Below are 16,679 nucleotides of genomic sequence, written 5' to 3' on the forward strand. Positions count from 1 at the left end.
CCAGTTCTGGAACAGCTGAATAAAACCGATAGTATCTTAGAATTAGAGAAGGTTTGGTATCGTAACATTCCTTAACTAAATCCATCAACTCTTGAAAGGTTATAGTATCTGGTGCCTCAGGGAAAATTAAGCTCCTAATTACTGAAGATGCTGCATGTCCACAAGCAGTCAGAAGGATTATTGATTGCTTTTCATCTACTACAATGTCACATGTCTACCAGCTCAAAACCAGTCCCTAGATTGAGGAGACCTTTTGAATCTCCTGCTTATATCTGTCAGCCAGGGCTACCTGATTGACCTGGTTAACAATCCCAATCAAGGTTGAGGGTTAATTGAAAGTCCAAATATACCACATCAACTGGCTCCCTCTTGTCAACTGTTATGGACTAAGCCAGGCCACTCAAAACATTCTTAAGCAGGCAGCTCAGGCCATAACTTTGCAATTTATTTCGGTAAGCGTACAATAAAAATTACCCAGATTAAGTTAGCTCGGTTGACTATGAGATTTTAAAAGACAAAACGTATTCACAAAATTACACAATGAAACACAAAGAACAGAATAAAAGAAACCCTACAGCGCTCAACCTATCCAATTAGACTTAATTATGCTGTTCTGAATATATACAACAGTCCCAATAAACGAACACCCTTTGAAAACTAGTATAAATGAACACATGCTTACAGGGTGAAGTTGAAGGGCAGAAAAGAGAGAGAGAGAGTTTCCACACAGCTTCCTATTGAACTTTCAACTAGTTCAAGACTGAACTAAAACTGCTCAGCTAGAGAGCTGTCCACTACCCTTTCATTATACAGGTTATTTCTAAAACATAACCACTTTGGCTTGAGGTCTCATCTGTTTACATATAAAGAAAAGTATGTACCAAACCAGACTGATTGTAGCCCGGCTCGGTTTATTGTCCCTCTGAAAAAAAATCAAAGACAGAGTCTCCTTGAGCCAAGGAACAGCTTTTAGAAAAAAAGGGACTAGCTTTGTTACACAACTCTACTAGTTACATCTTCACAGAATTCCAACAGATTTGTCAAGCATGATTTCCCCTTCATAAATCCATGCTGACACTGTCTGATCTTGCTACTGCTTTCTAAATGCTCCTCTATTAAATCCGTGACAACGGATTTCAGAATTTTCCCCACTACCAATATTAGACTTAATGGTCTATAATTCCCTGTTTTTGCTCTACCTCCCTTTTTGAATATTGGAATGACATTAGCTACTCTCCAATCTGCAGGTACTGTGCCAGAGTCAATAGATCACCAATGTATCCATTCCAGTATCCAGTACTCTGTGATATAGATTATCAGGCCTGGGGATTTATCCATCTTCAATTCCATCAATTTTCCAAGCACCACTTCTCTACTAATATTGATCTGCCTCAGTTTTTCCCTTTGACGAAATCTTGCATTCTCCAACATTTCTGATATCTGATTTGTGTCCTCTTTTGTGACGACAGAATCATAGTATGTACAGAGGAACCTCAATTATCCGCCATTCGATTAACCGAATTACAGATTATCAGAACAAGATCGCAAGGTCCCGATGCTTGGCTAACTATATTATCTGGCATTCGATTAACTGAACATAATACTCCCTGCCTGTGGCCTTTGGATAATCAAGGTTCCTCTGTATTTAGTTGCTCAGCCATTTCTTTGTCCCCTATTATACATTCCCACATTTCTGTCTGAGAGGACCGACATTTGTCTTTACCAACTTCTTTCTCTTCACGTACCTATAGAAACTCTTAGTGTCAGTAGTAGGTAACAAGACATTAATCGATGATTCCTCAGTTCTAAGAAGGGTCACTGGACTCGAGCATTAACTCTTCTTTCCTTCCACAGACGCTGTCAGACCTGATGAGTTTCTCCAGAAATTTCTGTATTTGTTTATAAAGTTACTTGGTTTGTAGACTAGTAGCAGTTGTCAGTGACAGATACCTTTTGTTTGGCAACAATTATGTGATTACTTCTGGGCTGGCTGAGCAGTTTGGAGCTGGAGTCAGGTAAAAGAGATACAAAGTGTGAGAGAGGGAAAGAAGTGTGCAGATAAGAAGTTGCCTGTTTTTTGCAGTCTAAAACTAAGTTTACAAACTGAAGAAAAGAAAACATTTTTCTGCAACAATTGGTATTCGCCAAGACTTTCTGATTTAATAAATCAAAGGCATTTCCAAGTGTTTCAGTTAGTCTTGTTATACAGGGATAGCAAGCCAAAACAAACTCAGCCTTACTATGACTGGGTTTGCAACACCATTAAAACATTCAATTACCCCCAGAATTGCTCCTAATCAATCTTTACAAATAAAAGATCTTGGACATCAAGTTTATAACTTAAAAACAAAAATGAACTGGAGTGACTGGAACCAAATTCAGGCATGATAATCCACATCCCAGCGTATTTAAGGAAGTGGCTCTGGAAATAATGGATACATTAGTAGTCTGTAGACTCTGGTACAGTACCTGCAGATTTCAGGGGTAGGTACATGCAGTTTTCAGGGATGTAGATTATCATGTCTGACCCTGGTTCAAATCACTCCAGTTCATTTTTTATTTCAAGGGGGTTGGGATATAAAATCAGCAATGTGCTTCTGAGACTTTATAAAGCTTTGGTTAGGCACCATTTTGAATACTGTGTCCAGTTTTGGGCTCCACACCTCAGGAAGGACATACTGGCACTGGAGCGTGATCCCTGGAATGATAGGTCTAACATACAATGAACGGTTGAGGACTTGTGAGCACAGCCTTAGAATTAGAGCGGGTCAATTTAGAACAGAAATGAGGAAACATTTCTTCAGCCAGACAGTGGTGGGTCTGTGGAATTCATTGCCACAGAACACAATGGAGGCCGGGACATTAAATGTCTTCATGGCAGAGATTGATAAATTCTTAATCTCGCAAGGAATTAAGGGATACGGGGAGAGTACAGGTCAGTGGCATTGCAATGCCCATCAGACATGATTGAATGGTGGAGTGGACTCGATGGGCCAAATTACCTTACGTCCACTCCTACTTCTTATCATCTAAATTGGCAGGCAGTAACTCGTGGGGTGCCATAAGGATCAGTAGTGAGACCCCAGCAATTCACAATATATATTAATGATTTGGACAAGGGAACAAAATGCAAAATTTCAAAGTTTGCAGATGATACCAAGTTGGGTGGGAGGGTGAACTATGACAAGACGCACAGATCCTTCAGCATGATCTGGACAGGTTGGGTGAGTGGGAAAATCAATGGCAGGTCCAGTATATTTGGATAAATGTGAGGTTATTCATTTTGGAAGATTACTACCTGAATGGCTGTAAATTGGGAGAGGGGAGTGTGCAGTAAGACCTGGGTGCCCTTGCACACCAGTCACTGAAGGTAAGCATGACGGTGTAGCAGGAATTAAAGAAGGCAAATGGTATGTTGGCCTTCATTGCCAGAGTCATACAGTCATAGAGTCATAGAGATGTACAGCATGGAAACAGACCCTTCGGTCCAACCCATTCATGTCAACCAGATATCCCAACCCAATCTAGTCCCACCTGCCAGCACCCAGCCCATATCCCTCCAAACCCTTCCTATTCATATACCCATCCAAATGTTGCAATTGTACCAGCCTCCACCACTTCCTCTGGCAGCTCATTCCATACACGTACCACACTCTGCGTGAAAAGGTTGCCCCTTAGGTCTCTTTTATATCTTTCCCCTCTCACCCTAAACCTATGCCCTCCAGTTCTGGACTCCCTGATCCCACGGAAAAGACTTTGCCTATTTATCCTATCCATGCCCCTCAATTTTGTAAACCTCTATAAGGTCACCCCTCAGCCTCCGACGCTCCAGGGAAAACAGCCCCAGCCTGTTCAGCCTCTCCCTATAGCTCAAATCCTCCAACCCTGGCCACATCCTTGTTAATCTTTTCTGAACCCTTTCAAGTTTCACAACATCTTTCTGATTGGAAGGAGACCACAACTGCATGCAATATTGCAACAGTGGCCTAACCAATGTCCTGTACAGTCGCAACATGACCTCCCAACTCCAGTACTCAATACGCTGACCAATAAAGGAAAGCATACCAAACGCCTTCTTCACTATCCAATCTACCTGCAACTCCACTTTCAAGGAGCTATGAACCTGCACTCCAAGGTCTCTTTTTTCAGCAACACTCCCTAGGACCTTTCCATTAAGTGTATAAGTCCTGATAAGATTTGCTTTCCCAAAATGCAGAACCTCGCATTTATATGAAGTAAACTCCATCTGCCACTTCTCAGCCCATTGGCCCATCTGGTCCAGATCCTTCTTCACCCAAAGAGTGGTGTGCCTGTGGAATTCATTATCACAGGGAGTAGTTTTTTTTAAGATTCCCTACAGTGCAAAACAGACCCTTCGGCCCAACCAGTCCACACCGACCCTCCGGAGAGTAACCCACCCAGACTCATTTCCCTCTGATTAATGCACCTAACATTATGGGCAATTTAGCATGGTCAATTCACTTGACCCACACATCTTTGGACTGTGGGAAGAAACTGGAGGAAACCCACGCAGACATGGGGAGAATGTGCAAACTCCACAGAGATAGTTGCCCAAGGCTGGAATTGAACCTGGGACCCTGGTGCTGTGAGGCAGCAGTGCTAACCACTGATCCCAAAACACTGAATGTATTCAAGAGGTGGCTAGATGTAGCACTTGGGGTGAATGAGATCCAAGGTTACGGGGATAAAGCAGGATTACGCTATTGAGTTGGATGATCAGCCATGATCGTGATAAATGGCAGATGAGACTGGCAGGGCCGAATGGCCTCCTCCTGCTCCTATGTTTACAAGAAGATCAGCACACACCTCAGCTTGAGATAATCTGCAATCTGAATTTCAATTACTGTTTGTTCAAACAATTGTTTACAATGCCTGTCCTGGGTTTCAGGTCAGTCTTTCAAACACCAGTTTTAAAAACAGGTCTCTCTCATTTCAGTCCACAGTCTTTAAAAAACACAAGAATAACAAGACATTATAACAAGATTTTAGTTATGTCTCTTTTCTTCTGCTGCCATTATTTTACTTCTGTTGAGAATACTTACAATACCAATGCAGCACAGCTTGGTATGGCAATTGCTCTGCCTAAGACCGCAAGAAATTACATGATATTGTGAATACAGCCCAGTCCATCACGAAAACCAGCCTTCCATACATTGACGTCATCTACATTTCCCACTGCCTTGGGAAAACAGCCAACATAATCAAAGACCTCTCCCACCCTGATTATACTCTCTTCCACCCTCTTACACTGGGCAGAAGATATACGAGTTTGAAAAATATACAAGATATACCAACAGATTCTAGAACAGTTTCTTCCCCGCTGTTATCAGACCTGGGAACTGATGTCGCATTCATTAGAGATGATCTTTCTCTGCAGCTTCGCTGTAGCTGTAACACTATATTTTGCATTCGGTTCTCTTACCCTGATGGATTTGAGTAAGATATAATCTCTCTAGTTAGGACGAAAAATAATACTTTTCACTGCATCTCAGTACATATGACAATAAAAAATCAAATCAAAGATATAACATGAGAGTCCAGAGAGAAAAGAATTCAAATAATCAAGTCTAGAGTCAACAAAGACATGAATGAAGGCTTCAGCGACAGATGAGGGCAGACAATCAGGGCATCCAGAACTTAGGGGCAGTCATATCAGGAATTTACTTTTGATTTTAAAAAAAAATGGGCGGCACAGTGGCTCAGTGGTCAGCACTGCTGCCTCACAGCGCCAGGGACCCTGGTTCGATTCCCGCCTCGGGCAACAGTCTGTGTGGAGTTTGCACATTCTTCCTGTGTCTGCAAGGATTTCCTCCCACAGTCCACAGATGCGCAGGTTGGGTGGATTGGCCGTGCCTTCCTTTCACAACAGAGAGCAGCGGGAGCTGGGCGGAAGTAAAGTCGGAGCGCCAAGCTGGTCGGGAAGGTAGTGATTGTTATTTGATGGGTGTGTTCTAGACCCAAGGCCCTACAAAGTAGGGCCTCCCTCCCACCCTCCTCCTCTAACCTACATTAAAAGTCCACAGACGTGCCCCAAAAAGAGGGTCCAAGGAAGTTCCTGTGGATTGAAGAGTGAGGCTTTAGCTCAGGAGTCTTTGACAAGGAGGTTGAGTGAAGTGATTACGCCACAGTTGAAGAGGGTGAAGACATGACTGCCAAGCTGGTTCAGTGTGCTAAGTGCTTAATGGGAGAGATCAACGACTCTGGTGTGTCTGGTTCGTATAAGTATGGAAAGTGTGTGCACGTTCAGCTACTGACAGAGCATATTGCAGCACTGATGAAAGAACTTGAGGACCTTAGGCTCATCCGAGAGAACAAGATCTTTCTGGACAAGACCTTCAGCGAGGTTATTACACCGACCATAACAGAAGAGAGCAGACAATGAGGAAAGCAGAGAGGAGACAGGTGCAAGAGACGCTGGGGTAAGTACCTGTCAGGAACAAGTTGAATCTTTTGGAAACAGTAGAGACAGATGACACTGCCAGTCCGCGAGGCGGCCAGGTCTGTCAATCAAAATGTGGCGTGGAGGCAGAGCGGAAGAGTCGGACATCGCACAGAGCCGTGGTAATAGGGGACTCCATAGCGAGAGGAACTGACCGGGGTTTTTGTGGCAGCAGGCAGAACTTAAGGATGGTGTGTTGCCTTCCTGGTGCCAGGGTTAAAGACATCACAGATAGAGTGCAGGACATCCTCAAGGATGAAGGTGAAGAGCTAGAGGTGGTGGTACATGTCGGCACAAATGATGTCAGGAAGAAGAGGAAGAACATACTACAGCGGGACTTTGGAGAACTAGGAAGAAGGCTGAAAAGCAGGACATCCAGGGTGGTTATCTCTGGTTTGCTTCCAGTTCCTCAGGCTGGTGAGGCCAGAAACAGGGAGATAATGGACTTGAACGTGTGGCTGGGGAACTGGTGCAGGAAGCAAGGATTTAAATTCTTGGATCACTGGGGTATGTTTTGTGGTAAACATAAATTATATAAGAGAGACGGTTTGCACCTTCATCGGTTAGGGACCAGCATTCTGGCAGGCAGGTTTGCAACTTCAACACAGCTACGTTTAAACTAAGTAGCGGGGGGGAGGGGACAAACTGGATGTTTAAGAAGGAAATTGAAGGGAAAGTTAGAACAAGGGAAGTCAAGAAAGACAACTGTATCAATTAGGCAGAAAACTCAAAAAGGGATCATGCTGTAAGGTTGAGTGAAATAGGAGTTGATGGGAAGGGTGAGGGCAGTAACAAATTAAAAATACTATACATGAATGCACGAAGCATTAGAAATAAGATGGATGAGCTTGAGGCTCTTTTGGAAATTGGCAGATACGATATTGTGGGGATAACTGAGCCGTGGCTTCAAGTGGACAGGGCCTGGGAAATGAATATTCAAGGATACACATGCTTTCGTAAGGACAGACTGACGGGCAGAGGGGGTGGGGTGGCCATGTTGGTAAGGGATGATATTCAGTCCCTTGCGCGGGGGGACCTAGAATCAGGGGATGAAGAGTCAGTGTGGATAGAGCTAAGAAATTCTAAGGGTAAAAAGACCCTCTTGGGAGTTATCTACAGGCCCCCAAACAGTAGTCTGGATGTCAGATGTAAGTTGAATCAGGAGCTGAAATTGGTCTGTCGCAAAGATGTCACTACAGTTGTTATGGGGGATTTCAACATGCAGGTAGACTGGGAGAATCAGGATGGTATTGGACCTCAAGAAAGAGACTTTATGGAGTGCCTCCGAGATGGATTCTTTGAACAGCTGGTGGAGGAGCCTACCAGGGAGAAGGCAATTCTGGATCATGTATTGCGCAACGAACCAGAATTGATCAGGGACCTCGAAGTGAAGGAGTCATTGGGAAGTACTGACCATAATACAATAAGCTTCAATCTGCAATTTGAGAGGGAGAGGGTACAATCGGAAGTGACAGTATTTCTGTTAAATAAAGGGAACTATGGAGCTATGAGGGAGGAGCTGGCCAAAGTTCAATGGTGCAATACCTTAGCTGGGATGACAGTGGAGTAACAATGGCAAATATTTCTGTGTATAATGCAGAAGATGCAGGATCAGTTCATTCCAAAAGGGAAGAAAGATCCTAGGAGGAGGCATGGGATGCCGTGGCTGACGAGGGAAGTTAAGAAAAATATAAAGTTAAAAGAGAAAAAGTATAACATAGCAAAGATAAATGGGAAAACGGAGGACTGGGAAGCTTTTAAAGAACAACAGAGGATTACTAAGAAGGAAATATGCAGAGAAAAAATGAGGTACGAAGGTAAAATGGCCAAGAATATTAAGGAGGATTGTAAAAGCTTTTTTAAGTATGTGAAAGACAAAAAAATGGTTAAGACTAAAATTGGGTCCTTAAAGACAGAAACAGGGGATTATATTATGGGGAAAAAAGAAATGGCAGAAGAATTGAATTGTTACTTCAGATCTGTGTTCACTGGGGAAGACACAAGCAATCTCCCTGAGGTAACAGTGGCTGAAGGACCTGCGCTTAAGAGAATTTATATTTGCCAGGAATTGGTGTTGGAGAGACTGTTAGGTCTGAAGATTGATAAGTCCCCGGGGCCTGATGGTCTACATCCCATGGTTACTGAAGGAGGTGGCTCTAGAAATCGTGGATGCATTGGTGATTATTTTCCAGAGTTCGATAGATTCGGGATCAGTTCCTGATGATTGGAGGGTGGCTAATGTTATACCACTTTTTAAGAAAGATGGGATAGAGAAAGCAGGAAATTATAGACCAGTTAGTCTGATCTCAGTGGTGGGAAAGATGCTGGAGTCTATTATAAAGGATGAAATTACGACACATCTGGATAGCAGTAACAGGATAGGTCAGAGGCAGCATGGATTTATGAAGGAGAAATCATGCTTGACTAATCTTCTGGAATTTTTTGAGGATGTAACTCTGAAGATGGACGAGGGAGATCCAGTAGATGTAGTGTACCTGGACTTTCAGAAAGCTTTTGATAAAGTCCCATATAGGAGGTTAGTGAGCAAAATTAGGGCGCATGGTATTGGGGGCAAAGTACTAACTTGGATTGAAAGTTGGTTGGCTGACAGGAAACAAAGAGTAGTGATAAACGGCTCCATTTCGGAATGGCAGGCAGTGACCAGTGGGGTACCGCAGGGATCAATGCTGGGACCACAGCTTTTTACAATATATGTTAATGATATAGAAGATGGTATTAGTAATAATATTAGCAAATTTGCTGATGATACAAAGGTGGGTAGCATGGTGAAATGTGATGAGGATGTTAGGAGATTACAGGGTGACCTGGACATGTTAGGTGAGTGGTCAGATGCATGGCAGATGCAGTTTAATGTGGATAAATGTATGGTTATCCACTTTGGTGGCAAGAATAGGAAGGCAGATTACTACCTCAATGGAATCAATTTAGATAAAGGGGCAGTACAAAGAGATCTGGGTGTTCTTGTGCACCAGTCAATGAAGGTAAGCATGCAGGTACAGCAGGTAGTGAAGAAGGCTAATAGCATGCTGGCCTTCATAACAAGAGAGATTAAGTATAGAAGCGAAAAGGTCTTCTGCAGCTGTACAGGGCCCTGGTGAGACCACACCTGGAGTACTGTGTGCAGTTCTGGTCTCCAAATTTGAGGAAAGACATTCTGGCTATTGAGGGAGTGCAGCGTAGGTTCATGAGGTCAATTCCTGAAATGGCGGAAATATCTTACGCTGAAAGACTGGAGCGACTGGGCTTGTATAACCTTGAGTTTAGAAGACTGAGAGGGGATATGATTGAGACGTATAAGATTATTAAAGGATTGGACACTCTGGAGGCAGGAAACATGTTTCCGCTGATGGGTGAGTGCCGAACCAGAGGACACAGCTTAAAAATACGGGGTCGACCATTTAGGACAGAGATGAAGAGAAACATCTTCACCCAGAGAGTGGTGGCTGTGTGGAATGCTCTGCCCCAGAGGGCAATGGGGGCCCAGTCTCTGGATTCATTTAAGAAAGAGTTGGATAGAGCTCTCAAGGATAGTGGAATCAAGGATTATGGAGATAAGGCAGGAACAGGATACTGATTAAGGATAATCAACCATGATCATATTGAATGGTGGTGCAGGCTCGAAGGGCAGAATGGCCTACTCCTGCACCTATTGTCTATTGCTAAATTGTCCATAGTGTTAGGTGCAGTAGTCAGAAGTAAATATAAGGGAATGGGTCTGGGTGGATTACTCTTTGGAATGTCGGTGTGGACTTGTTGGGCCGAAGGGCCTGTTTCCATACTGTAGGGAATCTAATCTTAGATGCTGCAGGTGGAAACAGGTCTTTGCAATGGAAATAAATTGGGTCAGAAACTATTCTCAGCTAATTCTGACCAAATATTTTTATAGCATTCCAAGATGTCTTACCAAAAATTACCAAAACGTAGCATATGAATTAACATGCTGATACTTACATGGTTTGTTTTTGAAGCAAGTCCATGCAGACAATCAGGGCATCCAGAACTTAGGAGCAGTCAAGGTTCAAACATATCAGGAATTTACTTTTGATGTAAGTTAATTCAAATGCTTCCAATTACTGAACAAATTTTATGACATAGCAATGTCAAATTATTCAGACCCAACAATAATAAACTCAGAGAGATTAAAGCTGAAAATGTGTTGCTGGAAAAGCGCAGCAGGTCAGGCAGCATCCAGGGAACAGGAGAATCGACGTTTCGGGCATAAGCCCTTCTTCAGGATTCCTGAAGAAGGGCTTATGCCCGAAACGTCGATTCTCCTGTTCCCTGGATGCTGCCTGACCTGCTGCGTTTTTCCAGCAACACATTTTCAGCTCTGATCTCCAGCATCTGCAGACCTCACTTTCTCCTCAGAGAGATTAAAGGTCATTTCGCTATCAAATACACCCTGAGAGTTCTGAAGTGGCTTTCACACTTGTATCCATTTCAAGCAAACAATAAGATTTCTTCTATTATCTCTCTGCAGCTGGATGGAGCTGAAGGTGACAAAAAAAAAGACGCTGGAAATTAACAAGACAATTCAACAAACTGTTAACACATTATACTTGATCTGCCTCTCCAAAGCTGACTGCTTAAAAAATTGAATATTTCCAGCATTTCATTTCTATTTGTTAATTGCTGTACATTAGAAAAACAGAGTATCGATTTTTTGTTTTTGTTTTCAGAGGCAGACCAAATATACACTCATTGCGATGCAGTTCCTGTATTTCAGATAGATGGGACTTTATTTGTTGCTCTCTCTCTCAAGTAGAACTGCCAGATATAAGAACTAGACAATGTCATTCCACCTCAGAATCTGTTCTCTGCTCTGAGCAAAACAGATATCATATAAGGGGTTATACAAGCTCCTAACTCAGGCAAAAAAGATGAAACCACATAAAAATTGAAGGAAACTTCAGAATTATATATACTTGAACATAAGAATCAGGAGCAGGATTAGGCCATCTGGCCCTTCAAGCCTTCTCTGCCACTCAATAAGATCATAGCTGGTCATTTTGTGGCCTCAGATCCACTTACCCAGCTTCTCACCATAACACTTAATTATTTTGCTGTTTAAAAAAATTATCTATCTTAGATTTGAAAATATTCTATGAGGAAGCCTGAACAACTTCACTATGCAGGGAATTACACAGCTTCACAACCCTTTGGGTGAAGAAATTCTTCCTCAATTCAGTCCTAAATCTGCTCTCCTTAATTTTGAGGTTATGCCCTCTTGTTCTAGTTTCACCCACCAGTGAAAACAACTCCCCTGCTTCTTTGTTATCTGTTCTCTTCATAATTTATACATTTTTTTTATGAGATCCTCCCTCATTCTTCTAAATTCCAAAGAATATAATCCTAGTCTATTTAGTCTCTCCTCATAAGCCAACCCCCTCAACTCTGGAAACAACCTAGTGAGTCTCATCTGCACTCCCTACACTGCCAGTACAGCCTTTTTCAAATAAAGAGACCAAAACTACACACACTACTCCACATGTGGCCTCACTGGCACCCTATACAGCTGCAACATAACCTCCCTGCTTGTAAACTCAATCCCTCCAGCAATTTCATTTGCCTTTTTAATTACCTGTTGCATCTGCAAACCAACCTTCTGTGATTCATGCACAAGTTCACCCAAGTCCCTCTGCACAGCAGCATGCTGTAACCTTTTTTACCATTCAGATAATAGTCCTTTTTACCGTTATTCCTACCAAAAAGGATGACTTCACATTAATAACATTATACTCCATCGGCCCCAGACTTTTGCCCACTCACTTAAACTATCTATATCCCTCTGTAAAACTTTCAGAGTCCTCTGCACACCTTGCTCAACCACTCATCTTAGTGTCATCTGCAAACCTTGACACACTAACATGGTCCCCAACTCCAAATCATCGATGTAAATTGTTTACAATGGCGGTCCCAACATTAATCCCTAAGGCACACCACGTGTTACTGATCGCCAACCAGAAAGCACTCATTTATCCCCACTCTTTGCTTCCTGTTAGTTAACTAATCCTCTATCCATGCTAATACATTGCCCATAACGGCATGAACCTTTATCTTCTGCAGCAGCCTTTTGTGCGGAACCATGTTGAATGCCTTTTGGAAACCCAGTACACATCTTCTACTGGGTCCCCGTTGTCCACTGCGCTTGTAATGTCTTCATAGAATTCCAGGAAATTAGTTAAACATGACCTGCCTTTCACAAACCCTTGCTGCATTTGCCCAATGAAATAATTTCTATCTAGATGTCTTGCTATTTCTTCCGTGATTACAGATTCAAGCATTTTCCTGGCTACAGAAGTTAAGCTAATCGGTCTACAATTCGCCATCTTTTGTCCAATCACTTCTTTGAAAAGTGGCATTTGGTAATACAGAACTTGGGTAATGCTGGAAAAAGACAGATTTAGCTGAATTTATTTGTCCTGCACTCATCAGGACAACTCATAAGAAATACCTAAGTAAGGGGAAAATATCACTTTCACCATATGAGGACAGTGATGATTGATTGGCATGTGGAATGTATAAATTAGTGATGATTGATAGTTAACTAAGCTTTATTTGAATTTTTTTTCAGAAAGGCGCATTTACTCTAACAAAACAATGCTTCCAAGAAATAAAACAGAATGGCTGATACCTTTTCATTATTTTAAATCACAAATATGGGTGTTGTTGGTTGGGCCAGCAATTATTCCCAACTCTAACTGCCAAAGGAAAGTAGTGGGAAACTGCCTTTCTGATCTGCTGCAATCCAATTGGACTAAGGGAAACATACAGTGATGGTGGAAGGAGGTTCCTGGATTGTGACCCTGTGAACAACGTAGTTCCATGTCAGGGTGGTGTATGGTTTCACAAAGAACTTGAAGGAGGTGGTGTTTTCATGCAACTGTTACCCTTGTTCTTCCAAATAGTAGAAGTACAGGTTTGAAACATAAAAAACATAAGAAATAAGAGCATTAGGCTTTCAAACCCCAAAACTGAAGCATCATTTAGCAAGACCATGGTTGATCGACCCAAAGTCTCAAACTCCTCTTTTGTACTTGCTCATTATAACACCACTCTTCCATATTTCAAAAATCTATTACATCTGAGCCATTCATTACTACCTGGGAGAAGAAATATCCTTTCATTCAAGTTTCAAGTGAGTGTTTCCTTATTCTGTCCCTTTTGCTTTTTTTAAATTCATTCATGGTTGCTGACTGGATGAGCATTTATTGCCCATCTTTAGTTTCTGTTGAGGTGGTGGTCGTGAGCTTCCTTCTTGAACTGCTGTAGTCCATTTCATATAGGTAGACCCACAATGCCATAAGGGAGGAAGTTCCAGGATATTGACCCAGTGGGACTGAAAGAACAGCAATATATTTTCAAGTCAGGATGGTGAGTGGCATGAAAGGAACTTGCAGGTGGAGGCATTCAGATATATCTACTACTTTGTCCTTCCAGACGGAAGTGGTTGGAAAGTGCTACCTAAGGTGCCTTGATGAATTTCTGCAAAGCATCTACAAAATTTCCTCCACTCGTGGAAACATCTCAATGCATACCCTGTCAAACCCCTTGGAACTTCGTATGTTTCAATAAGGTCACCCCTTATCCTTCCATACTCTAATTAATAAAAGCAGTTGCTCTTGAATCATCAATCCCTTCACCTAGGAATCAGGCTAATGAATCTGTTTTTAACTGCCTATAATGCAAGTACATTCTTTATTAAAAAGAGGGACCAAAATTGTACACAGTATTGCAGGTGTGGCCTCATATACATGCTTGACAGTTTTAACAAGAATTCCCTATTTTTAAACTCCAACTCCCTAGCAATAAAGGCCAAAATTTCTTTCTTAATTACTTGCTGACTCTATCCATTTAGGTAACAGTCTACCTTTAAATTTTTATTACCAATGTACATGGCCACCCACTTTCCCATTTTATGTTCCAGCTGTCAGGACTTTGCCCATTCACTCACTCATCTATATCCCCTTAGAAATTCCTTGTGTCCTCATCTCAATATGTCCTCTTTTTGTATCATCAGCAAATCTTGATTTCTTTAGTCTGACACCTTCTCCAAGTCAATAATATAGATAATAAATAATTAAAGTTCTGGGATATGAATAGGAACCTCCATTGTATCAGTGGGAGTGGCGAGAACATGGACCAGTAGGCTGCCAGGCAAGTAAATTTTCCTGTTTAAATATTCACCTCGTGAATACACGGAGTGAAGGCTTAACAAGAGTGGATGTGGACTGCTGGGTATGTGAACTCATATATTCGGGCAGTGGCTGAACCCAAGACACTACATGTATACTGTCTCCCATCCCTCCACCTCCTTTAATGAAAATAAAGACCTTGTGTAGAGGGTTCACAAGGTGAGGCTTTTTTTTTAAATTTCTTCAATCTCTCGTGGCAATTTAGAGCAGAGGGAATGGAATTGCATGTTCATCTTGCAACATGTGGGAGATAAGGGTCACTATTAGTGTCCCTGCTGACTTCGCCTACAAGAAGTGCACCCAACTCTAGTTCCTCACAGACCAGGTTAGGGAGCTGAAACTGGATGAACTTTGGTTCATTTGGGAGGCTGAGGGGGTGACAGAGAGGAGTTATAGGGAGGCCATCACACCCAAGTTACAGGATAAAGGTATCTGTGTGACCATCAGGAGAGGGAAAGAGAATAGGAACACAGTGCAGGGACCCCCTGTGGTCATTCCTCTTGAGAATAGGCATGCCATTTTCAATACTGATGGCGGGGTGAACCTACCAGAGGAAAACTTCAATGGCCAGACCTATGGCACTGAGTCTGGCTCTGTGGCTCAGAAGGGAAGGGGGGAGAATAGGAGAGCAATAGTGATAGGAGATTCAAGGTGAGAGGAACAGACAAGAAATTCTGTGATCGCGAACAAGACTCCCAGATGGTATGTTGCCTCTCTGGTGCCAGGAGAAAGTGAGGACTGCAGATGCTGGAGATCAGAGCTGAAAATGTGTTGCTGGAAAAGCGCAGCAGGGGTGCCAGGGTCAGGGATGTCTTGGATCAAGTCTACAGGATTCTTAAGGGGGAGAGAGAGCAGCCAGAAGTCGTGGTACACATCGGTACTATTGCTAGGAAAAGGGATGAGGACCTGAAAAGTGAATATAGGGAGTTAAGTTGGAAGTTAAAAAGCAGGACAAGCAGATAGTAATCTCAGTATTGCTAGTGGAGCTACGGCTAGTAAGGCTGGGAACAGAAAGCGAGTGCAGCTGAACATGTGGCTGCAGAGCTGGTATAGGAGGGAGAGCTTAAGATATGTGGACCATTGAGATATCTTCTGGGGAAGGTGACACCTGTACAAGGAGGATAAGTTGCACCTGAACTGGGGGGGTACCAATATCCTGGGCAGGAGGTTTGCTCGAGCTCTTCAGGAGGAGTTAAACTAGTTTGGCAGAGATCTACGGAGCTACAGATCAGAGAATGTGGTAGCTGGTGAGCAGGCAGATACAGCATGCAGAGAGTCTGTGAGGAAGGATAGAGAGTTGATAGGGCAAAGTTACAGTCAGTGTGATGGGTTCAAGTGTGTCTATTTTAACACAAGTGTCAGGAATAAGGGTGATGAACTTCGAGCACGGATCAGTACTTGGAGCTACGATGTTGTGGCAATTACGTAGACTTGGATTTTACAGGGGCAGGAACGGTTGTTGAATGTTCCAGAGTTTAGATGTTTCAAAAGGAATGGGGTGGGAAGAACGTAAAGACGTGGGGGAGTGGCATTGCTAATCAGGGCTACTATCACAGCTGCAGAAAGGGAGGTCGTCGAGGACGGTTTGTCTACTGAGAGGGTATGGGTAGAAGTCAGAAACAGGAAAAGAGCAGTCACTTGATTGGGAGTTTTCTGCAGACCCCCAAAGAGCAACAGAGTCACAGAGGAGCAGATTGGGAGGCAGATTTTGGAAAAGCGCAGAAGTAACAGGATTATTGTCATGAGTGACTTTAACTTTCCTAATATTAGAATATAGAACAACAGTATAGCATATTACAGGCCCTTCAGCCCACGATGCTGTGCCAAGCATTTATCTTAAAGATTAACCTAACCTACACACCCCTCAATTTATTGCCGTCATGTGCTTGCCCAGCAGTCGCTTAAATGTCCCTAATGTCTCTGACTCTACTATTACTGCTGGCAGTGCATTCCCCGCACCCACCACTCTTTGCGTAAAGAACCTATCTCTGACATCTCCCCTA

At 42.8% G+C, this 16,679-nt stretch overlaps 1 protein-coding gene across 2 annotated transcripts in view; it reads right to left on the reverse strand.

The window, feature by feature from the left end:
• The window catches only part of LOC122551960 (X-ray repair complementing 5), a 366,827-nt gene that overhangs the window by 261,978 nt on the left and 88,170 nt on the right, over positions 1–16,679 (reverse strand). For both annotated transcript variants that reach the window (XM_087989448.1, XM_087989447.1), the window contains exon 4: positions 10,433–10,481. In XM_087989448.1, coding sequence (XP_087845574.1) covers positions 10,433–10,481 — 49 coding nt within the window. The remainder of the gene's footprint in view (positions 1–10,432; positions 10,482–16,679) is intronic.

This window comes from Chiloscyllium plagiosum, unplaced genomic scaffold (genome assembly GCF_037043375.1).
Source record: "Chiloscyllium plagiosum isolate Xiang-an unplaced genomic scaffold, Cpla_swu_hap1 HiC_scaffold_7, whole genome shotgun sequence".
Classification (NCBI taxonomy): Eukaryota; Metazoa; Chordata; class Chondrichthyes; order Orectolobiformes; family Hemiscylliidae; genus Chiloscyllium; species Chiloscyllium plagiosum.